General features: G+C 33.6%; 2 protein-coding genes across 5 annotated transcripts; both read right to left on the bottom strand.

Annotated features, from left to right (window-relative positions):
- Window positions 1–6,019: 6,019 nt before the first annotated feature.
- Window positions 6,020–14,777, bottom strand: LOC125854626 (uncharacterized). Of its 3 annotated transcripts, none has more exons than XM_049534210.1 (9): window positions 14,636–14,777; window positions 11,166–12,819; window positions 10,724–10,950; window positions 10,305–10,637; window positions 8,014–8,260; window positions 7,304–7,432; window positions 7,007–7,222; window positions 6,599–6,722; window positions 6,020–6,494 (listed from the first exon to the last, which is right to left on the bottom strand). In XM_049534210.1, the coding sequence occupies exons 2-9, from the start codon at window positions 12,711–12,713 to the stop codon at window positions 6,256–6,258; spliced, it is 3,063 nt and encodes a 1,020-aa protein (XP_049390167.1). In that variant the 5' UTR covers window positions 12,714–12,819; window positions 14,636–14,777; the 3' UTR covers window positions 6,020–6,255. The 3 variants fall into 3 exon arrangements, with proteins under 3 accessions (XP_049390167.1, XP_049390169.1, XP_049390168.1); XM_049534212.1 differs by lacking the exon at window positions 14,636–14,777 and adding an exon at window positions 14,123–14,143; XM_049534211.1 differs by lacking the exon at window positions 14,636–14,777 and adding an exon at window positions 13,378–13,551.
- A 1,114-nt stretch (window positions 14,778–15,891) lies between these two features.
- On the bottom strand, window positions 15,892–20,706 carry LOC125854637 (ras-related protein RABE1c-like). Of its 2 annotated transcripts, none has more exons than XM_049534224.1 (9): window positions 20,538–20,706; window positions 20,323–20,453; window positions 18,237–18,309; window positions 17,693–17,793; window positions 17,104–17,169; window positions 16,711–16,808; window positions 16,513–16,575; window positions 16,330–16,422; window positions 15,892–16,207 (listed from the first exon to the last, which is right to left on the bottom strand). In XM_049534224.1, the coding sequence occupies exons 2-9, from the start codon at window positions 20,393–20,395 to the stop codon at window positions 16,124–16,126; spliced, it is 651 nt and encodes a 216-aa protein (XP_049390181.1). In that variant the 5' UTR covers window positions 20,396–20,453; window positions 20,538–20,706; the 3' UTR covers window positions 15,892–16,123. The 2 variants fall into 2 exon arrangements, with proteins under 2 accessions (XP_049390181.1, XP_049390182.1); XM_049534225.1 differs by having other exon boundaries at window positions 20,323–20,447; window positions 20,538–20,703.
- Between the last annotated feature and the right edge of the window lie 4,293 nt (window positions 20,707–24,999).

Here is a 24,999-nt window from a genome sequence, read left to right as displayed (position 1 = left end):
CAATTTAGAATGTTAAGATTCTTGCTTTTACAAGATCAATTGGCACTTTTCACTTGTGCATGCAAATGTGACACTAAATTAGAAAACAAAAACTTTTTTTTTGTTACTGAAAAACAATGGGGAAAGAAAAAACAGGTGGTAGTTTCAACATAAAATATATATATATATATATAATAAAACATAAAAATATTTTTATTAATTACATTCACTAAGCAAACATGTTCATTTAAGTGGACACTAAGATTGGATTAAATTCTTTAGAATATTAGAAACTGCAAATCAGAATAATGCTTTATGGGTTTTATCATATGCATCATCAATAAAATAATTATGTTTTATTTGATTTTGATCCTTTTAAGGTATAACTTAACATATTTAACATTCTATTAATTAATTAAAATTAAATTAAAATATGTGTATTTGATTCCTTTGATTAAAGTATATTATATTTAGACTCATTTTAGAAGTACATTAGTCCTCCATTATAATATATGTGGAATTTGGAACCTTTTAACCTCAAGAGTTAAAATGAGTTTTTTATTGTGATTTTTTCTTATATTTTGAGTTGTCAATTGTTATAATTTTATAGTAATTTTTACATATAAATTTTATTTCAAGAAATTTAAGAATTTTATGTCCGAGTTCACAGTGAAAATAAAAAAGGCTAATTATCGAAATTTGAACACGGTCATAAATTAGAACATGATGAGTAATTCTCAAATATGAAATAATATTACAAGTTTAACGTAATTGCATAATTGAACTTTGAAAAGACTAATAATTATGAAAAATTGTGAATATAAGTAAATGAGACGAAAAATGTCATTTCAAATAATTGCAAATTAAATAGAGAGTCATAGTATAAAAACTAAAATTAGAATTTAAATACTATTAATTTTAAGAAGATTATAAAAATAAAAATAAAATGTATACTTATTGGAGATATAAAAAGATTGTGTCATCATCATGTTGATTTTTTGTAGTATACTTGCATTTTTTACATGAGAAAAGTGAATAATTACTAAGCAATTTTGAAGTATTTATTGAAGAGATCTTTTGGTACTTTCTAGAGGGAATTTCAAGTTTTAACTCTATATGCGTATATATAAAGAAATTGAGTAAAATTAAGTTGCTTTAATTTGATAAAAATAATTTAGTGACTTTATCGTTGTTGCAGGTGAAGTATTTTTGCAACTTTACTATTACAGTGAATAAAGTCCAATCATTTTAATGAAAAAAAATAAGTTTGTAAATTTACTATTATAGTAAACAAAGTTATGCCATCTTACATAAAATTAACTCGTTAAGGAGTTTATTAAGCGAGAACAAATAATCGATTTTAAACTTGATAAATCAAACTATGTTAGAATTTTAAATTTGAATTTATAAATTTTAAATTTTGAATTTTTTTTTTTAATTTATATATTAAAAAAAGCTGACTATGTAAACCATGATCACAAAGATAAGGGGGAGAATAATGGATTGTCTTATATTAGTTCGTTAGGTAAGTGCTTTTACATAGGATGTACAATTTTTGATATTATCTTGTTATGATGAGATAAAAGAGGAAAATTTACTATAGTTGTGACTTGTGATAGGATAAATAAAAAAAATTTATAATTTTAATGAGAGATTTTGGGTTGGAGTTTTGAATATAAAAAAAATTAAGTGTTTTTTTTTTTTTAATGAGTCTTAGATGGTATAAATTTGAATTAATCGAATCTCAATACGAATATCAAACACTAGATGCAGCAGTGGATATAGATCTAGTAGTGACAACGAGTTCATATACACTCACGCAAAGCATGTAATAAATAATAAGTATGATGAACCCATAAATTTAGAAATACAAATAGATAAATGCTAAAAACTTTAAGAATTTAACTCATAAAACTTAAATTCTTGATCCGCCTCTAACTAGCAGTGTGAAAACCAAAAAACGTACAAACTTCCAAGATCATAGAAGCATTCGAAATGGGCTCCAAATGTTTTAAGGAGGTCTCGTGTTCAAGTCCTTAAAATAAAAACAATTTTGATAATTGAAAGTTCAACACACTCAGAATCCTAAAATAAATATTGAACACCAAATACGAAACTAAAAAATAAATTATGTACTTTATATATTCATCAATAGAGAGACATCATCCAACATAACACACAAATTAATGTAACAGTTTGAGCATATAATAGCTGTGGGCAAACAACATAAATAATTTTGAGTCATCATATCATCTTGGAGTTCCTAGTCAGATCCCTTTCACTTAGGCACTCACTGCAATTTGACATTTGCTGGGATTCTTGAAACCAGATGCCTATATCCCATTGTGAAAGCACCACTAGAGCATCTATCGAAGATCAGTAGCGAAGCCAAAATTTTTATCTAGAATTTCAAAACATATCAACAGTATACATTAAAACAATAAGGTACAAGTACTCATCTAGACTATGACCGAAATCTCAGAGACACACCTTACCCAAACTAAGGTTCTATTACCCCCTCGAACTCTTTTTTTTTTTGGTAATTTTGTACACTTTTTGGTTTACGTGGCACATTCCGTGACTCTATGCAGTTAATGCGCGTGGGAGATACTTGAATGCCACGTAAGTCAAAAAGGTGTACAAAATTACATAAAAATGGGTTCATGAGGGTAATAGAACCTTAGTTTCGTTAAGGTGTGTCTCTGAGATTTTAATTATAGTCTAGGGCTATTTGTACCTTATCCCTTAAAAAAATTAACCTTGTAATGTAATTTTTTCTTGAAAGCGAACCCCCTTCCATCGTCTAGCTCCGTCATGACGGAGACATTTTTTAGAGGTAAAAATATAGTCGTACAGAATTATACTAAATCAACAAATGCATAACGTGTATTTATGCACAGATTTTTTTTCTTTCGATCATAATTAGTTTATATATATTCTTAGCTCGTTAAATCGCTTAAATCTAATAAGTTAATATAATTTGATATAAATATCTAATCGATGCGAATAAGTTTTTACCCTTTTAGTGGGGCTATCGATCATGCGATGCTGCTTGGGAAAACAAGAAATGTATGTGTGTAAATAGTACTTTCTCAAAAATAATATGCATATGTATAATAGGCAATATTAACGTGAGTTGATGGGATAATTGAAATTCCTCCATATTCTTAATCAAAAGTCTGGAATTTGAACCATGAAAATGGAAAAAGTTATGTTGGAAGCACTGCCCTAAAAATTAGCCTAACAACATACAATTTAAACTTAATCAGGCTTCAATACCAAACACCAAATATAAAAAAAAAAAATAATAATAATAATAGACTAATACCGCCTTAAAAACAATATCTTAAAAGTTAAAACCATCACAATCTTAGAATATTCAAAGTTGAAATTTATTTACAAGTTAAAATAAAATATGACAATAGATTGATAAATTGTTTATTCAGAATTTTAATTATTTATTCAAATAAATTTAATATTTAAAGTTGATATATAGGTCAGAAATTACTAATTAATCCACTCACTACTATTCTTTGTGATTGGATACATAATACATTGTATAATTATTGGTAGATCTAACCGGACACTTGTAATGGCTCACTGATCATATGCAATGTTTACACAAATAAATAGTCGATCGGATTCACTATTTCCTTTTCTTAGTTAGTATACATAGATTATATATTAGTTATACATATATTATATATGAATTAGCAATTAACGGACGGCTGTTTAGAATAATTCCTTCTATTTAAAAATGATATACAAATATAATAAATTACAATAACTCTCAATATACTAAATTCTAAGTTTACTTTTATATATAGTTCAAGCAATGTAATATGGGCAGGAATATCTTATCAAAGATTATAGTGAAGTCGAAAGTATTTTTTCATTTTTGATCTCTGAAGCCCTCAATATAAAATTGTTGAAAGCGTTTTACCTCTTGAAATAAAACTTTATGAGGTAAATTTAAATTAGTCATGCCCAAAACGGATATAGAAAAAAAGCACTTTTCAATATCGAATCCAACCAAAAAAAATATAGAAAACGTAGGGCTAGAAATTAAAGATGAATTCCAAATTATTAATTTTTTTTAGTGTAAATGGCATACACCTCATCCTTTCATGACAATATAGTTTATCTTATTTATCCTTAATAAGTGACGCTGCGAATAGAGATGCAATTCTATTTGTTCCCCCCATAGGTTTTACATGTGTGGTGTGACTAAGTTATTGCTTTTGAACGTAAAAAGTTGTATGCAATAATGGTATAAAAAATTACATAATTAATGTAAATTAATGCTTATTAAGAAAAAGTTACGATAAGGATAACTGAGTTGATACAAAAGGTGATATTCCATAAGAGAGATTAGAAATTGAATCCTTACGTCAATATTTTCTCAATTGAGCTTATTGTATTGCACGTGCTTTTAAAGCTATCGATTGCAAATTCTTCGAAAAGTTACCCTAATAATTCGAGAGGATACTATTTAGGATACACAAAATGGTAAACATTTATAGTACATTACGCTTTATAGCTAGAGTTTCGGATATTTATGATTAGCGGTTACAGTTTCTTAAATTTTGCTATTCGGTTCCTAATGGTATAAAATCAGAATTTGTATAATTCGGTTCCTAATTGTATATATCAAGATTTTGTATATCTTACCCTAACTATTTGTATACGATTTGTTGATACGTTTCATTTGTATAAGTTATGAAAAAATCAAAGTAAATTATCGTGTTTGTATATTGACAAAGAAATATACCAATTGAGTTGAAAAATTCATATGGCAAGCTAAACATACAAACGGAGTTCTGAAAAAATCATAAATGTATAAATACAAAATTTGTATATACTTATCATAGTTGTATATTGACAAGCGAAATATACAAATAAAAATACTCATGGCAAACGAAACTATAGCTATGAAGCGTAACTAATCAAATTGTAGCTATAAAACGTAAGTAAATTTAATCTCTTTGCTATTTATGAAATTTTCTTGAATATTCCCTCACCTAACTAAAGCTTAATAAATTAATGATTCTTTCAAAAAAGACAAAACAAATAAGATAACATATTTCGGATAAGTTTCATATTCCTCAAACTCTTTAGCTTTGTTGAACACTTGTATGATATCCGTGTTTTTCAAGCGCACAATTACCTATTATATGATCGGACAATGTAAATATATCATTATATTGTACTCTATAGTGGAAGATATCATATAGGATTTTTTATCAAATTATGAATTATCATAAATTATAAGTCTAATCTATTATTGTATTGTTATTAATATTTCAAAAATCAATAAAAAGGAATTTACCAAAAGTTAAGAATACAGAAAATATTATTCTAAAAATATTTGTGTATAATCTAAATGAATATTACATGACGTAAAGATAGAGTATGTGGGTGGTAGGGATGGGGCTACAGGAATGGAATAAAGACATGTGTTGGAACCCCCAAATCAAACACACCTAAGTTATCACTTTTTTTCCACCATGTTGTAATTGGAGAAAGGTGACTAACTTCCAAAGGCGGAGCTAGATGGGGTTCATGGATTTGGACAAACCCATTAGCTTTTTCATAAATCTTATATTTGTATTAGAAAAGTAAATAAATATATGTATATTAACATGTAAACCCCCAAACAAAATTGATTTATAACCCCCAAACTCGTAACCTTAGTTCCGCCTCTGCATACCCTTTTACACTACTACTGTTGCGCATCATATGCTTCAACTGACAAAAAGGAAAAGAGAAAAAAATATCATCTTTTATGAGTAGTGACAAACATTAGATTATACAAGCTTTGGAGATACTAACAAGCAATTGAAAAAAGATATACAAATTAAAGAAGAACAAGGATAGCATTCATTCTTTTTTTTTTCTTTCAATGATAAACTGGAGTGAAATACAACATATCCCGTGTGATTCCATAAGTGAAGTCTGAAATAAAACATAACAAGGACAACAACATATCCCGTATGGTTCCACGAGTTAGGGTTCTAGTGGGGGTAGGTTGTATGCAAACTTTCTGAAACCAATCATGAACTTCATTCTCTTGGAAGAATAAAAAAGGGAGGAACAGAGACTTGTTTTTGACATTTTATTTGTACAAGTCTAAGTTAAAAAAAGGAGGACAAATAATATTTCCCTGTTCCCCAAAGAATCAGAACTTCCACCCTCAAAATACTGGTGTGGAGTTGAAAGATTTATTTCAGCATCAATCTTGGTACTTTGTGCAAAGAATACAACAGAGCCTCAGCTTCAGACTGGAGAACTAATTGGATCCTGTTGCAAGGCTTTCTGGACAAGCTCGGTCTGTTCTTTCACGTGAACCTGGTAGAAACCAGTAGCTGTGGCAGCAGAAGGAGCACGGCCGACATATTTTATGTCATCTATGTTACCTCTGTCCAGTGCTTTCATCGCAGTAGAAAGACGTGGTGCAATGTACTGGTATGCACCCATGTTCATTGGCTCTTCTTGGCACCAAACAATCTCCGCATCTGGTAACATGACAATTAAATGATGTCAAATAAGCTTCACTAAGTATTACAGGTTACATTACACTAGCAATCTGAATGTTTTAAGACTATTTCAGAGAACATACTTGGATATCGCTTCAGTTCACGTTGAACGAGGTCATATGGGAAAGGACAAAGTTGTTCCACCCGACAGATTGCAACGTCTTTCCCTTCAACTTTCTTTCTCTCCTCATCAAGCTCATAGTAGACCTGGGAGAAGTCATGAAAGTATACTTCAATGCTAGCAACTTGTGAGCACAAATGAACAGTGAACAAACAAAAGCACATCAGTCCCTTCAGGGACATCCATTAAAAGTCTTTTATTAAAAAAAAATGAGTGAAACAAGTCAACCACTAAATTTTTTTAAACTTTGTCCATCTAACTTCTGTCATGCAGTCTGCATCTATACCTGCTAAATGAATCAACTATATGTGTCCGACATGAACATCGACAAACTTAAGAGGAAATACAAGTATACGACAAACTAACCCACCTTTCCAGAGCAAAGGACCAGGCGTCGGATACCCTCTTCAAGATCTGAGTGATCGTTCTGATCTTTTATTAAGCGCTTAAACCTGGTGCCTTGTTTGTCAAAACCAGGGTGGCCTTGGACATCATCAAACTCAGATAGGTTTGACTTGCAGTCCTTGTGACGAAGCAAGTTCTTTGGAGACATTACAATGAGAGGTTTACGGAAATCTCTGTGAATCTGAGAAGGTGGCAATAATTCATGAGAAAAACAAATGTGTATGAGCTCAAAAAATTTAAAAAAACTTGCAATCCGACATACCTGACGCCTGAGAACATGGAAATAATTTGCAGGAGTTGTCACATTCACCACCTGCCAGTTACATTCCTGAATCTGTTTCCTTAATGTAGGTTCCATGTCCGGAATGGCATAGGGGTTATCATCACTCATCTGCAATGAAAAATCATTGTGTAACATTAAGCATTGGACAGAAGTAACAATATATTTTAGAACTATCAAAGCAACACAAGTTCATTAATGGTGATCTTTCCTGCTTTTGGAGGAGAAGATATACAGAACCCAAACATCATTTTCCACCATGTGGCTAATTGAAATTGTATCATATGGTTAAATAACATAGTAACATATAGCTAATCACTAGCAAAAGACAGATAAAGATCTCGTAACCAAACAGTGCAAGATGCAACAATTCCATAAAGAAGGTTAGACCGAAACACAATGCTCTTCAAAACTGTCTAGGATTAAAGGATACAAAATGCATCAAATTTGGTGTGGTATATGTACTTGGACCTTATTACTATCTAGTATGCATCACGGAATGCTTGCTTTCATTATATTCACATGCCCTAGACCTGTTGCATTTTGATCTTTTTTCTTTCTCAGAGAATGTTAGCATGTCAAATAATATTCATTTCATGTGACTGGGCTAATGCTCCTTAACCAAAGAGGAAGGAGGAAGTCTTTAAATAAGAAGTGATTCCCTTTATTGAAATGGAAATTAGCTATAGTACCTGGAGGAAACGTTCCAAACGTGCACTGGAATGCTCAGGGCCCTGGCCATCATAACCATGCGGTAGAAGCACAACCAACCCACTCTGGCGCAACCACTTGGCCTCTCCACTGCTCAAGAACTGGTCAAATATTACTTGAGCCCCGTTGGCGAAATCACCAAATTGGGCTTCCCAAAGAACCAAAGAATTTGGATTTTCCATGGAATAACCCAGTTCAAATCCAAGAACACCAAACTCTGAAAGAGAACTGCACAGAAGTACAAGGTCAATACATAAGAGTCATATATTACAGCCCTTATATCAGGCAATTTGAGACAACCATAAAATGCATAAACAACAACTACGCCTCAGTCCTAAACAAATTAGGGTCGGCATTCAAAATGTATAATTGAATGATTTAAGAATAATCTAATTATCCTAACATGTTAGTACTTATTTATTTTTGGTTGTTGTACAAAAAATAAGCTTGTGGAATTCCTAGTACAAACAGAATTTTGCTAATGAGAAGCTTTGTAGGATTTGTTTAGTTTTTCGGTCAATTCTATTTTTAGTTCTGTTAGTCTACTAATCACTATGTTCTTAGATCCTCTGCATTCCCTTGTTCTACTTTTGAATGTTATATGCTTACATGCTTCATTTTCAAAATATCGATTGAAATTACTTTATAATTTATGTGCTGGCCTTTTTTAGATACCAATGTAATATTATATACACATAGGTTCAACTCAGATCTTGCCAAAAGGCCGAGAAAGGTATAATTGAACTACTAATATGCTAGACCCCGCAGATTCAGTGCTCTATCGGTTCTATCCTATTAAGATCTTGTGCTAAAATGATTGCAGATATCTTTTTTTGAGTAGGTAATGAATGCAACTACCTTAAGGAAGACCAATCTTAAATACATCCTTAACACCCTATATATTGACACTAATGGCTGCAATAATGAATCAATTCATAGGCACTTCGCATTAGTTAGTAGTTACTCAAATCTTATATAACAAATAGTTCAAGCGTGCAATATGAAGAAAATAAACGAATTGACTATTGAGAGTATGCCATTAAATGGACGACTATTGGTTAACAGTATCGGATGATAATCAGGATGAATGTGAACCCATCAGCCAAGGATTATTATTTCAGTCCTAGGAGGAGTGACGACCATCTCAAGAACCAAATAGACTGAATTGATGGAAGTCCTATAAGTCACTACAACAATGGGAAGGGAAGCCTTTTCTATAAGAAAGAGGGAGCAAAAGCTGGGCTTCGATCCCTTCTCTCTGATTTTATGTAGTCTTTATAAATAAGACTGGTAGAGGAGTTGTCCCAAGGAAACCTCAAGAAAAAAGACCCTGACTGGAAATATAATCAGTTAAAGGATTCTACAGAAGCTACTAAGTGACTTTATCATGGGAAAACAATTAAAGGTGGAAATAAAGCATGCAAACATTGAGTGAGAAAGTTAAGTAATAAAATCAGTGGAAGGAATCCAAAAGACTGCTATGACATTGCTTTACTTTTCTATAAATGAATTTTCTACACTTTTCTGATATGAAAAATAAATTATTCATATTTCAGGATAATTTATATATGTTTCAAGCATAACATATATCCACATGTATATTTGTCTGTATTTGCATGTTTATAGGAGATGTCTTCAATCTCCGCCTCTATTCACACTAAATCTTAGATCGCTTTAAGGCGCAACAGGTGTTGGTGCATTTTTGCACTTTTAACCTTCAACGCACTGGAGCTCAGAAGGTAAAGACATATATCGTTAGGTCATTTCCAAAAGGTTAAGTACTTCAGTACAAATGCACGAATTGAAACATTCTGAACACTTACAACTGTTCATCAAGTTCTTAGGCAGATAAAAAATTTGCAATGACATTTTGGTGTCATCAAATTTACTCTAATGATACCGTCTCTATCATTGATGTCTTAGACTCATTATAGGGATAGGTCGGTATTATTAGAGTTCCCTGTGTAAATACGGATTTCAGTAAAGGTTGTACTGTTCTACTGAAATAGAAACAATTACCATTTTCAAAAAAAAAAAAATTGCAATGACATCAAAGATCAGTTGCAGTATAGTCTCATAAGCATCCAAAAGCACTTCTGTTTTCGCAACAGACAAAGTGAGGCAATCTACCCACCACAACTAGATACAATCAGCAGGATCAAATAGAAACTAAAAATTCGAATTCATAGACAAATATCCAGATAGAAATTGACATAAACGATGATAAAACACTGCAAGCACTGATATGAATCAAACAACCATCAGAATATACCTGTTACTCACGGTGAACATCTCTTCATTTTGGTTCATCATAACATGATCAAGAGGACAGTACTTTGCCCCTGTCTCCTGATCATGAATAACAGAATGTCTGTGACTGAAAGTACCTCTCTCAACATCCTGACCACTCAACCTAACATGATTTCCTTCCACAAGCAATGTTGCAAAAGCAAGAGCTTCTCCCACTGCCCAGTCAACGCCCTCCCCTGTCTCAATCATTTTCTTACGGTCATCAAAAATCCTTTTTACTGCTCTGTGAGGCTTAAAATCGTCTGGAAGGGAGGTGATTGCTTTCCCGACATCCTTCAAGATCTCAGGTTTGACACTGCAAACCAGTGTTTTTAATTTGAGTCTCATAATTCAAGGTTCAAATTACACTAGTTACAGAAAGATGAAAAGTAATAGCCATACCCAGTGTTTCGAACACGTGAAAGCTGTGCAGGTGACTTAAATCCAGACCAAAAGGCTGAAAGCCAATCTCTTTTTTGAGGGACATAGTCTTTACTAGCAACAAACTCCTCATTAAGGATTGTATTGATCTTGTTATGTATTCTTTCCACATCATCTTTTGTCACCTGACCATATTGTAGGAGTTTGTTTTGATAGATCTCCAATGAAGAAGGATGATTTCTGATGACCTGTAACAACCATTGAGAACAAAATATTATGCTATGACTGCAGTCAAAAGGAACAGAAGAAGCCCAGTTGGATCCCAGAGAAGGTAAACATATTTATACTGTTCAATTGCATCAGTTATAACTTAAAACTGGAAGGTAAATGAGTAACTTCAGCCGAAAAACCGGAAGATAATATTACTCTGCATAAAGCACAAGGAACTTCAAGATAAACTAACCTGATACATCTTGGGCTGGGTGAAGGATGGTTCATCAATCTCATTGTGACCAAATCGACGATAACAGACAATATCAACCACAACATCTGAGTGGAATGTCTGGCGCCATTCTGCAGCAAGTTCACAGGCATGAACAACTCCCTCGACATCATCACCATTGACATGGAAAATTGGAGCACTCAAAGCCTTGGCAACATCAGTGCAGTATTGAGAAGATCTTCCAGCCTTTGGATCAGTCGTAAAGGCCACTTGATTATTCACTACAATGTGAATGGTTCCACCAGTTGTGTAATTTGGAAGAGCACTTAAATGCAATGTCTCATAAACAACACCTTGTCCAGCAAAGCTACCATCACCATGGAGCAAAATACCCATATTCTTTGTTCTATCCACATCATTAGAATAATATTGCTTTGCTCTAGTTTTTCCAATAACAACTGGGTCCACAGCTTCCAAGTGACTTGGATTTGCAACTAATGATAGATGAATTCTCTTACCACCCCTAGTAGGGCGATCATAAGAAGTTCCCAAGTGATACTTGACATCACCAGTTCCCACATAACCAGCTCCATCCGCAGGTTTTGTACCACCGGTGAACTCACTAAAAATTTGCCTTAGTGGCTTTCGAACAACATTACCTAAAACATTTAATCTACCTCTATGTGGCATCCCAATTACTATGCTCTCAACTCCCAGATCTGCTGATCTGTCAAACATCTCCTTCATGCCAGGAATCAAAGTCTCACAACCTTCAAGCCCAAATCTCTTGGCTGCCACCCACTTGGTGGCTAAGAAGTTCTCAAACTGAGTACTCCACATCAACCGGTCAAGAATAACTTCACGTCGTTCGCGGTTGTACTCCCTCGGTGTAGGAGTTTCAATTCGTTCTCTCAACCAATTACATTTATCATGATCAGAAATGTGCATGTACTCAAAACCAATGCTGCCACAATAAGCCTGCTCAAGCCTTGTCAAAATCGCCCTCAAGGTTTGCACGGGGCGATTCTCAGACAAGAAACCAGCCATCCTCCAAACACCAAGGAAGAACTCTCGGTCCAGATCAGCTTCAGTGAACCCATATGATACTGGATCCAAAACATCGGGGATATCCCTCTCCTCCAAATCCAATGGGTCCAATTTGGCTTTTAAATGACCATTAACCTGATAAGCTCTCACAAGCAACAGAAGATTCATGCTTTCTTGAATTGTTTGGCCAGAAATCCCAGGTGATGTGGCAGCTAGGCCAGTAAAATTCCTGAAAAAGTTGTCCCAAGATTCATCTACACTACTTGGATCTTGCTCCCAAGCACGCTGAAGCTCTTCAAGGTAGACACTGCTAGTGCCATCTAAGAAGCTATCAGTCAACTTAGAAAGTGGTACAGGCCTCGGGACTGGTGCAGCTTGCGCTTTTGGCCTGACAACTGTGGTATGAAAATATCTACTTTGTGATGGAATAATGCGAGTTCTTGGCACATAAGAACCACCCTGAGACACAGCCCTTCTAATGGCAAGCTTTGCCACACTAGACCCAGCTCTAAACCATGCCATTGCTGTAAATCAATCCCTCAAATCGAATTTAAAAGTCTTCAAAAGTATCAATAAACCTTCAACGACCAAAACTTCAACACACAATCATTATACCTTGAGAAATAACCTAGTAAGAATAACAGGAAATAAAATAATCAATAATTCAAATGGAACAGCAGCAAACAGACAGATACTAATCAACATTCAAAATCAATTTCTAGAATGTACGTAACCTCCACAGTCTAGTTTGCCGTATTAGGATAAATGGGCCCTCATAGCCCAAAATTGTTATTGAAGATTCATACAGTCAACCCCAACTAGTCTAGTATTGAGGTGTGGTTGATTGATAAAATAGTTCAGCTTTGGGCATTTAGAGAATGAAATAAGCCAGAATAGAGAAAAATGATAACCGAGGATTCATGCATTCAATCCAACTAGTTTGGGATTGAGGTATCCTCGGTTGAATTATTTGAAAAGTTTAGCTTTACGGATCAGCATGAAATGTGCCCAAATGAAAGACAATAATTATACAGGATTCAACACCCAAGGGTTTGGCTTAGAGTTGGATTGATAAGTATAAGATCTCAGGTTCAAATCTTAGAAGAGGCAAAAACACTAGGTGATTTCTTCGCATGTGTCTAAGCCTTTATGGATAGAGCAGGTACTAGTGGGAGGTAGCAAGTACCATGGAAGTAGTCAAGGTGCATGCAAGAACCGCGGCTATCAAAAAAGAAAATTTTGTAGAGGATTCAGACAGTCAATTGATTGATAGTTTAGCTTTAGTAGAAAACAAATCCCTTCACCATTTAAAGTTTTAAGCACCACAGCTATAAAAGCAAATTTTACGATCCAGCAGTTTTCCTGCACAAGCAATTCAAATGCTGAAGGATCGAAAATCCTAATCTCCAAACACTACCAAATCTAACCCGGAAAAGCAGATTTTACAGTAAAATTTCAAAATCTTATAATTCAAATAGAATGGAGCTTACACGGAACTGTAAGAAATTAAGAGCAGCATTGAAAAAAATCAACTGAAAACAAAAATACAAGAGAATATAGTAAATCTATGCAACGTTAGATGCGGTAAGTTAGAAGTTTAAAGCACTACTCCTATAAAAGCAAAATTTTACCACCCAGCAGTCTTCCTGCAAAGGCAATTTAAATGCTGAAGGATCGAAAATCCTAATCTCTACAAACGACCAAACCTAACTGGAAAAAAAAAACAGATTTTACAGTAAAGACAAAAACCAACTGGAAAAAGCAGATTTTCAGCAAAATTTCAAAATCTCATCATTCAATTCGAACAAAGCTTACACTGACTTGTAAAAAATTACAAGCAGCATTTAAAATAATCACCGGAAAATGAAAATACATGAGAACATAGAAAATCTATGTAGCATAAGAATGCGATAAGATGAAGTTTTAAACACCAGTCCTATAAAAGCAGAAAAAATAACGATCCAGCAGTCCTCCTTCAACAGCTACGCAAACGATACAGGATCTAAAACTCTAATCTCCAAAAGAAGACCAAAACTAACTGGATAAAGCAAATTCTACAGTATAATTTCGAATTCAAAAAATTCAAATCGAACAGAGCTTACACTGAATCATAATTATTTTTTAAAAAAACTTACCAGCAACATTGAAAATGATCTAAAACTCTAATCTCCAAAAAAATACAAAAAAACTTACTGGAAAAAGCAAATTTTCCAGTAAAACTTCACAATCAAATAATTCAAATAGAACAGAGCTTACACTGAATCATAATTTACAGCATCGAAAATGATCTAAAACTCTAATATCCAAAATAAGAATGCAAAAAAATAAAATTGAAAAAAGCAGATTTAACAGTAAATCATAAAATTGAAATCGAACAAAGCTTAAACTGAATTGTAGAAAATTACGAGCAGCATTGAAATTGATGAATGGAAAGAGAAAAATACCTTGAAGAGTTGAGAAGTTTTATGGGTTGAGCGGAGCGAATATAATGACTTTCTAGAGAGTGGACGAAGCCACGTTCAAAGTTGAGCAATCAGCACTTGATATTTTAACAATACTTTTCTCATCTCTTCTCGAACCTCACCAGTCACCATTATTCCCTGCAAAATTATTCACCTCTCCTAATTTATAATATTATATTTCACCTAATTAAATATAATTTTTGGACAGTTAAAAAGAAAAAAATATTATAATTTTTTTAAATATTAATTATTATGAATAAAATATATTTTGTGTAGTCCAACAAAAGATAAAGCGTATGCAAATTTAATTTTTTGGTCAAAACCACTATTTTTGATAGACTCTAACTCATTAAAAATATAAATACTCGATACGAATAATTTTTTACTTGCACTAAGTTAAAAGGTAGGGACCGAAGACTTATGTAATGTGTTGGTGTTTATTTATTATGGTTTGATTATTATTTTTTATTATATATTATTATAAATTTATTTTGCTTAGTCAAAAACAATTTAATTTTTCTTTTTATACAATATCCATCTTTTTCAAAATAAACTGCCCCATGTAAATTGTCTTTTCCTGTGCGTGTTAAGCCACAGAGTGATCTGGAAACCAATACTTGTCAAAGGCACATCACACTTTATTTCTTTATTTATTTTTATTATTATAATTTTTAAAAAAATAGATCTCTTTCAATTTGTTTTTTCCTATTTTATTTTCAATTTAATTTTTATTATTACTTTTGATTTTAATTTTTCTATCCGGTGTTTTGTGCCACTTTGGGGATCGATTAATTCAAGTTATATTGTACAAGGTCTATTAAAGTAAGAAATGTTCTTTAATAGAATCTTTTCGTTCTCAAAACTAAAAGTTGGAACATCTTATTATTAAGAGTAAAAAGACCCGATCACCTTAGACAGCAACGTATTGGTCTCAATTTATTATGAATCGACAAGTTTTACACTAATGGTTGTCAACTTATTGCAACTCTCCTCTTTTTATCTAGATTTGAGACTAGCAATGTGAGCAAGGTCACAAGCTAATGCTAGCTGCCGTCATCACACACTAGGTGCGATGATAATATGAGTTGAGCTTAAATAAAGTATGAGTAACAATTCACATAGGCAAAACAACTTGTTCGGGACTAAAGCGTAGCTATTATTAGTCTAGAATTCAAGCATTATATTTTTCTTTCACCTTCTACATCAAAGCAAAAGCTAACAGGTTCATGTTTAAAAGAAAAAGGAGATGAAATCCTAAGAGGACATAGATAACAAAGAACAATAACCAAACAAACGCTATTAAGCTGTATATGACAAATATATTCCAAATATAAAGTAGAAAAAGCCTTTGACACACCAAACTTGCCATACAATGGCAGATAAATGGTAATGAAGTTCACAAGGATCAGTTTTTCATCTCCACCAATTTGTACATCCAAGTGCAATCAAGAAAACAGTAGCCAACTCGGTTCACGAACCACAGCAAGACGACTTCTGGGCACCTTGACCGGCAGTTCCTGCTTGATCGGATTGGTTGATCCTGATTGTCTGAGGCTGCACGAACAGAGAGAACATTATTCATATACAAGACGAAGTGATCAAAATTAGACACGTCCTAATAACTCCAGTTCATTGAAACAAAAGAATAATGAAAAGCGGAGGAAATATCTGTGTACCTCAGTCTTGGAATCAGATTCTGAAAGCCTTTGCTTGATATCCTTACCAATTGAAAAGAAAACTTCTTCCACATTCAGGTTTGTCTTTGCACTCTGCAGTAGATATTGTCATTTATCAGTGACCCGAACTTTACTCCATCCGAAAAAACTTTCAATTTCTACATCAGAAAGAATTGGACTTACTGTTTCAAAGAACTTAATGCCATATTCATCAGCAAGAGCTTGACCTTTGGAAGTTGGCACAGCCTAGATAGGAAAAAGGAATAATAATATCAATAACATCTAATGGAAACTCTTGTGAGTCAGAAAAGAAGTAATTGATCAAAGAAGTGAGGACAAGAAATTCCAATGGTAACAATTTTGATAAATATAATAACCTACCCTTTTGCTTTCATCCATATCAGCCTTGTTCCCAACCAAAATCTTGTTGACATTATCAGAAGCATGCTGCTCTATGTTGCGAATCCAGTTCCTGATGTCTGAATGGTTCAGTTAAACATTAAACAATTATATTAAATCTGCTCTCGCAAATGCTGAATCTGGTTATCAAACAGCAATTTTTAAAAGGTGGTCATGCAACTGCAACTTAAGACCATAAAACCAGCTAAAGCTCGAAATGGGAAACAAAATTATCACATCTCTCAGCAAAAGAAAAGCCAAAAATCACGCTAAAGGATAGAACTACATATATAAGCAGGTAGCAAAAAAATGAATGAGAAAAAAATCAAAGTTACAAAAAAAAGAGCATTGAAGCAAGCTAGTGAGAGCATTTACTATTGAAAGAAGACTCATCCGTGACATCATACACCAGCAGAATCCCCATTGCTCCTCGATAATACGCTGCGAACAACCAAATTCAAACTTGATTGAGAGACAAATGGAAAATGAAAGAAAATTTCACATTTGAAGAGACCTTTTAATTCAATCCCCTAGAAATTTTATTCCAAAGACTTCAAAGTGCTGAGAGTAGCTTGCACAGGTGCAGGCCTTTGTAGCCCAAGGGCATCAATTAAATCCCCATCGTCGAGAAACTTCCCAATTATATGGTAAAGTACATTTTGAAAAATAGAAGTATGTGCATATACAAGTTATTCAATCCCCCTGATAAAAGGAACCATTAACCATTGACAAGCTTCAAATCAATGTGGCCATTACATGTAGCCGCTCCAAACTCTTTTTATTTAGAACACAAGTTACACAACAAAAAAAGTCTTTGTTTCATTTCACCGTTGCAAGGAGCTAACATCCTAGGACATCTGCAGATCCAGAACTAGTTATCTTTGTTTCTTTTCACCCTTGCAAAAGGCTAGGACAGGAAAAAATTTCAATCCAACAACACTTGACTCACTGGGTTTGGATATACCTGTTGTGATAGTGCGGAAACGCTCCTGACCAGCTGTATCCCAAATTTGTAACTTAATCCGCTTGCCATCAAGTTCAATTGTTCTTATCTTAAAATCAATTCTGTAAAAGCAGAGCAATCCGGTAAATATGAAGGAGAAGGAGGAAAATAAAAGCCGGGAAAAAGGTTGAGACGAGGCAGTAATCAGTGCAATGAGGTTTAAATTTACTAGAGTTTTCAAGAATGATGATCCCAAACTAGACAGTTCATCTATCATCCTGCACAAGAGAGCACATTTTTTCTACTTTTTTTCCAGCACAATCTTTTCCTGCTACAATTCAAAGATCATTGGCGTATAACTTTTTCACAGTTTCTTGAAAACTTCTTCAATTATCAGAGTTACACCTCAAATTTCTGCATCATTTGACTAAAACGATAGTCTTGCCAAAGGAAAAAGAACTAACTGCTGAAATAGTAATCCAATAATTCGAAAAGATGTACTTCGGTGTCTGAAACACAATCTAAGTAGCAGCTCCAGAAGAGAGAGACAGTCAAGGATACAAACCCAATAGTTGTGATGAAACTTGTTGTGAAGGAACCGTCTGAGAATCTCAGAAGCAAACAACTCTTTCCCACACCTATAAATATAACCATCATTAAGTGTAAGCCGTAAGGAACTGGTAATAGATGTTATACATGGAAAATATCCTCTATTCTTTGGTGATAAATAAATAAGCAACCTACTTAAGAGTCTAGAAATGAAGTGAAACTATCACATTTTCCTACCAATTCAACAATGAGTCTCATGTGCTTAGAATGAGAGTTTGACCATATTTATACCCAATTTCCTTCTATAATACGGACAAAATAACCATCCTCGCTCCTCTCGTTAATATACTTCAGGTTTTCAACTGTATTACTACTAAAATCAGTTTTTTTAAAAAGGTTGTGGCCTTAACCTTCATATTCAAATTTTGTATCTTAACTAGAAATCCTTTCTAGAAGCCTGTTCATGGAAGCTCTTGCCTAACAATGATAAGTACCTAAAGTTCAACCTGTAACTAATAGTACTCTAGTCACTTTCTGAAAATAGTAACAACATACTGAAATTGTACTTTCAATTAATTTCACAACTATTTGAAGTAGGAACGTTTATGTTTCAGCAACTCTCTAAAAGTTCAACCTTTCATTTGTATGTTCTAGATTCAGTTAAAGATGAGGAATAAAGAGGGAGAGGTTGTGGTATTTGACCAAGTTCGGCCTAGGAAGAATCCTATAAGTACCTTTTTATCTCTTATATTGTCCATATATGAGGGCTGGAGTGAAAAGGGTGTTCTATGCAGTATGCACTTAGTTGAATGAATGAACAAATCAAGCATTTTGGTAGAAGATGGTCAAGCTTACCAAACATGGATGTGAGACATCCATTTATCATATTATCAAAGTGATCCATGAAGTATGGTGAAAGAACAAACGTCCAAAGATACTGAGGTGGGGAGTGTAAATTTATAGATGTAATATCACTATAAATCTGACTGATTCTCATATCCCCGCCAAATTTTTTCCCAGAAAAACAAAAAGGTAAAGGAGAAAGGTAAGGAAGCTGGTGGTCAACTCAGAATTAGATGCAGCACCCTTGTTGTTTCACTAAGACTTCTAAATTTGAAATATCTCCCATGTTCCTCCTCCTCCAATAAATTTTCAGAAATAATAAGTCGTGTCATCCTTGAGACGAGACACAGTTTTGAAATTTTAATTTCAAAAGTTAGAAAATACCAAAAAAACTTTTTGAACTGACATTCACAGAACGCCATCCCAACCCATATTCAATTTTCTTTGAGAACACAACAAAATTAATCATAGAAAGAAGAAAAAGTAAGCTAAGAATGATGAACTAATCAGTACACATCTCTGGACACTTGCGGTTAAGAGGCTTCACAAGGAAAATGGAGACATATGAACTGAGATTGCTGAAAATGCATTTGTCAGTACACCATCCCTCAATCACAAGCAAAGACTAGAACTATTTAGCATGAGCTTAACTTAAAAATGCAATGGAACATAGGATAACCATAAGGAATGTCAAATTGGACTAGCACTTGATCAGAAAAAAATGTTGAATTGGAGCAGCACTATGGCACATAGTGCTATTTTAATTTTAAAATATGTGACACAATCCATTTTTCCATACAACTTTCAAAATTTCAAATTAGATTAAACAACTAAAAGCTTTGAATTTATATATAATGTTTGGTCCATCAAATCAACCATAACTTTAATATTCTCTTCCATTTTCATTTGTATAGATATCATTCTCAAAAAACATATCCCTTTCTATTGTGACATGTCAAATAACATCTTAAACCATCAAGTGTACTTGCTACCTTCCACCAACACAAGTACGGGGCAACTCCGCCCACTAAGGCTTGGACATAAGGGAAGAAATGTGCTGTACCACATATTACCCGAAGCCCATCCTAACATCTTAACCAAATCTCACCAATTTCACATAAAGATCCAATTTTTCCCCAATTCCTAAGCTCCATTGTGTTTTTCTTCTTTTCTAAAATCTTATTTTTCTGAAAATGGATTCGATTAACTTGTGATAAGAAAAGGAACAAATCAAAAACGAAACAAAAAAGCAAACTAACCGCTATCGCCAATGAGGAGAAGCTTGATGAGATAATCATAATCTGCTCGAGCCCTAGCTGGTGGAGCTGCCATCGTCTTGTTCCGATAATAAAAATTTGAATCAACAATCCAAAACCCTAGAAATCTGTTGCTGTAAACACACAAAATGCACATGAATCAGCCTTTGATTGTATAGAAAAAAAAAATGAAATTCGAAAATTCAACAAAAACGCACCGAACGGGGAGAGAGACGGAGGTTATCGAGCAGGTCAGAAAGTCGCCGGCGACATTGGGCTGAAGGGGAAGAAAAAATGTGAGATGGTAGAAAAAATCTACCAAAGCCCAAGCGTGTATTGGTGCGACTTTTGCTTTGTATTGGTATTTGTATTATTTGGGGAAGTGGACCATTTGTTCCTCCAAATCTGTTCTTTTTTTATATAAATAAATTATTATATCTTAAAGTTGATATACGTTTCATTATAAAAGTGATTCATATGTACCATTTACCGTTATATAAATGACGTACATATACATTTACCGTTACAAAAGGAGCTCACATATATCTTTCTTCTAACGGAAGTGAAAAAATTAGTTTTAGATTTATTTTTTTATTTAAATTTTCAAAAAAATTATGTAGGGGTATATATATGATTCTTCTAACAAAGTTCAAGGTATATTTTAATCTTTTTCATACAAAAATTATTTTTTGGCTTCTTTGATTATCATTATTCGAGTTTCTTATTTATTTTTTTTCTTTCATTCTTTAGTGTAAAGAAAAAAATTAAACTAACTTTTTTCAGCAATATTGACTATTATAATTTAGTTTTTGTATTTGTAAAAATAAAATTAAAAAATGGGACTTCTATAATAAATTTTACAAGAAAATTAGTGAAAGATAAATAAATTTGACCATCAAAATAATAAATTTAAATTAGTCGTTGAAACTAAAAAGTCAAAAAAATAAGGCATAACCCATCGGTGGCCCCCTAAACTTGGCACGATCTTTCACTTAGACACCTCAACTGAAGGATTTTCATTTTAAACACCTAACGTAGGGTTCCCATGTGTCACTTTAACACTTTTTGCACAGCTGGAGTGTCGCGTGATTTTCACTGATTCAGGGCGCGTAAACATCAAAATTTCGTCTGATGTGGCATCCCCAACGGTAATATTACTCCACATCATCTATTTATATTATTTTTTCTCCAATTGTACCCTAACTAAGACCCCTATTTCTCTCTTCTTTTCCAATTTCTCTCTTCTTCAACCTTTCTTTAATTCTTGGCCCTTAATACTTTCATGTCGAGCTTCTCCAATTCTTCCATGGCATCTGTGGATGAAGGTCGATATTGTAGGTGTGGTAATGAAGCACCATTATAGACTTCATGGACCCAATTAAATCCAGGGCGTAGATTTTTAACTTGAAGAATTTCAAAGGTAAAATTCTTTGTTTCTCTTTTTTTTTTAAGTCAATTAGATGATTAATTGTTGGCGTCTAATTCTTTTTTATTGGTTTTTATAGAAAATGGGTGGTTGTGACTATTTTCTTTGGTATGAAGATCGACACCCTCCACAAGCAAACAGGATAATATGGGGATTGTTGAAGAAAGTCAATGCTTTTGATGAAAAATTAAAGCGAGCAAGAAATATATTTATTGTTGGTGTCGTTGCTACTGGGTTGCTGATGTTTGGAATATGGAAATTAAAGCCTAATTGTTAGTGTTCTTGAGGTGTTCGGTCTAGTAGTATTTGGTGTTTGATCTAGTAGTATTTTGATGTTGTTGTTCCTGTAAATTTTCGATGTAAATGTGCATTTTAGATTCAATGAAATTCTATGTTGTTGTTGCAGTAAAATTGGTTTTTTGGCTAGATACAAATCTCAAATTCGTTCTCACAATGTAACACCAAAAGCAAATAGCCAAATTACACAATTGGTCATATTCGTCACAATGTAACACCCAAATTACACAAAACATAGACAATTATATTGCATGCTCCATAATGAGCTCAAAGTTAGCATTATGCTACATATCATTCAAGGCTACAACCTTCAAAAAAGTGTACCAAAATAAGGCCCCAAAATAAAGCTAGCATAATCAAAAGCTACATACAACCTTCACAAAAGTGTTTACTGGTACCAAAATAGAGCTAGCATACTCCAAAAACATTAGACAGCAAAATAAGGGCCCAAAATCAACCTAGTCTAAGTTGGTGTTACTTCTTCTTTTTGTTTGCCATTTGCTGCAATTGGGAAGTGGTGATAGCATCCTTGTTTTTCCATCTCAAGCCTCTAGGCTTAAAGCCAAGGTCTATACCCGTTAAACTTGCATCCTTATAACTTGAACTTGTTGGTAGAATCCTTTGACTTGAAGTCCCAAGCTGTTTTTTGAAGAAAAAACCAAAATTAATATATAAACTTGCATTCATTTCAGAGACAGTTTATGACAAACTTATGTTTAGTATTTGGGTTCCACTCGCACTTGTGTAGATGCCAAATCCAACATTACTTGATCCACCATTAGTTGGCCTCTTTGGTCCCCTTCTTGTAGAATCTTCTCCAGTTGTAACTCTTCCTTTTTTTTGTCCAGCAGTTTGTCTTGTCTTTGGAGGTAGTTGACTTGGTTATTCCTCTTGTAACAGGAATACTTATATCCACAAATGGTGGTGGTTGGCTTGTTTTTGCAGTTTCCTTTGCCCTCTTAACTCTACTGGTATCACCACAAACTGTTATTGAAGAAGCATGACTGTTTGATGTTGTTGAAGCAGGTTGGTTGAATCTTGTTGGTCCAGGTTGGAAGGAGCTTGTTGGTTCAAGATGGCAACTTCCTTGTGAACTTTGACCAGCAATAAATTGTGAATTGTGGCTAGCTGGTTGTGAAGTATGGACACCAACCTAAATATCAAACATAAAAATTGTTCATTACATTCAACAAGAATTTAAAAAAGGCACAAACAAATAATAAACTATTTTACCTTGCAATATTTCTTGTTATGGCCTTGTTGTTTACACTTGGAACAAGTAATTTTCACCCCTTGTTTGGACATCTTTTCATACTTTTTTCTTGGTTCATCTTTACTCTTTCTTCTATTTCTTAGAGGTCTACCAGGCATTTGCTTAGGTTCAAGAGGCTCAATCCTTGGATTGTTAGTTTCAGGCCACATCTTCATATTTGGAATTGGTTGGATGAAATGACTATAAGCCTTTAAGAAGGTATCCTTCCTATACCAATGCTCCATAAGTGGTTCAAGTTCATGTTCTATGTGGTACAAAGCAGAAATAGCATGTTGGCATGGAATGCCTCTCAATTTCCAAGTTCTACAGCTACAAACTTTATTAGTCAAGTTGATTGTATGCCTATACTGCCCTTCTCCAATCTCAAACCCAACATCAGCATTCCAAAGCACCTTGCATGCCCTAGACTTTTCCTTATTCTCCTCCAACATAAGTCTAGCCATAGGTGCAATATCACATATCCATGTGTCAGCAAACTTAATCATATCCACAGTTCTAGTCATTAGTTTTCTCCTAATTTCCTCCAACGTGGTTATTATAGATTTGTGTCTACATGATAAGATCCATGAGCTAAAGGTTTCACACATGTTATTTTCAACTGCATCACATTTGAAATGCTTTTGAAAGAATGCTCTAACCCATGACACTTGTGGATAATGCAATAAATCATCATTAATTTCATTACCAAATCTGCTCATTTTGTAAAGCTCCTCATTGTACTGCACTTCAAAAGTTGCCTTGGAATATCTCCAGAATTGTTTTCTCCTTTCCTCTCCCTTCCATCTTTTACTCCAATTAGACAAATGTGTCTAGCACACATTCTAACTTCAGCATTTGGTAGCAGTTCACCAACAGCTGCTTGAAGACCCTACAATAAAATACAATTCAATACAATTCAAGAAAGAAAATACATTTCTATATATCTACAATTATCAAAGTAATAGACAATTACCTTCTGCATATCTGACATTACAGTAAGACCCTATCCAGTACCCAACTGCAGGTCCTCTTTCAAGTAGTTGATAAAGAAACTCCAGCTATGTTTAGTCTCTTTGTCCACAATTGCCTAGGCTATAGGAAACATCTGATTGTTTCCATTTCTTCCAACTGCTACAAGAAGTTCACCCTTACAAGCACCCTTTAAGAAACATCCATCAAATCCTATTATTCTTCTACATCCTTCCTTCCACCCTTTCTTCAATGCATCCAAGCATACATAGAAGTACACAAACAAATTCTTTCTTGGTACAGTTTCTCTATCCATCTTTACCCAAACAGAACTATCAGGATTAGTTTGTTTTATGACTTTAGCATAATCACATAACCTTGCAAATTTCATATTCCAATCACCCATGTTTTCTCTAAGAATCATCATATTTGCTTTGTAACAAATTGTTCTACCCACTTGTAGTCCTAACTCCTCCCTACACAATTCTTGTATTTCCCAAATCCTCAAAGATGATTGTTTAGTTGTTTCATCCTTGAATATACTTGCTAGGAACTTAGGGTGTGTTTGGTATGAAGGAAAACATTTTCCGGAAAATGTTTTCCAATTTTCTCATGTTTGGTTGGGTTAAATGTTTTGGAAAATGTTTTTCAAATCAACTCATTTTCCTCAAATTTAAGGAAAATGACTTCCCTTCAAAACTTAAGGAAAACATTTTCCAAAACTCTCTTCCAACTT

The sequence above is a fragment of the Solanum stenotomum genome, chromosome 2 (assembly GCF_019186545.1).
Source record: "Solanum stenotomum isolate F172 chromosome 2, ASM1918654v1, whole genome shotgun sequence".
In the NCBI taxonomy this organism is placed as follows: Eukaryota; Viridiplantae; Streptophyta; class Magnoliopsida; order Solanales; family Solanaceae; genus Solanum; species Solanum stenotomum.
This window is presented reverse-complemented; position numbering and strand designations above follow the sequence as displayed.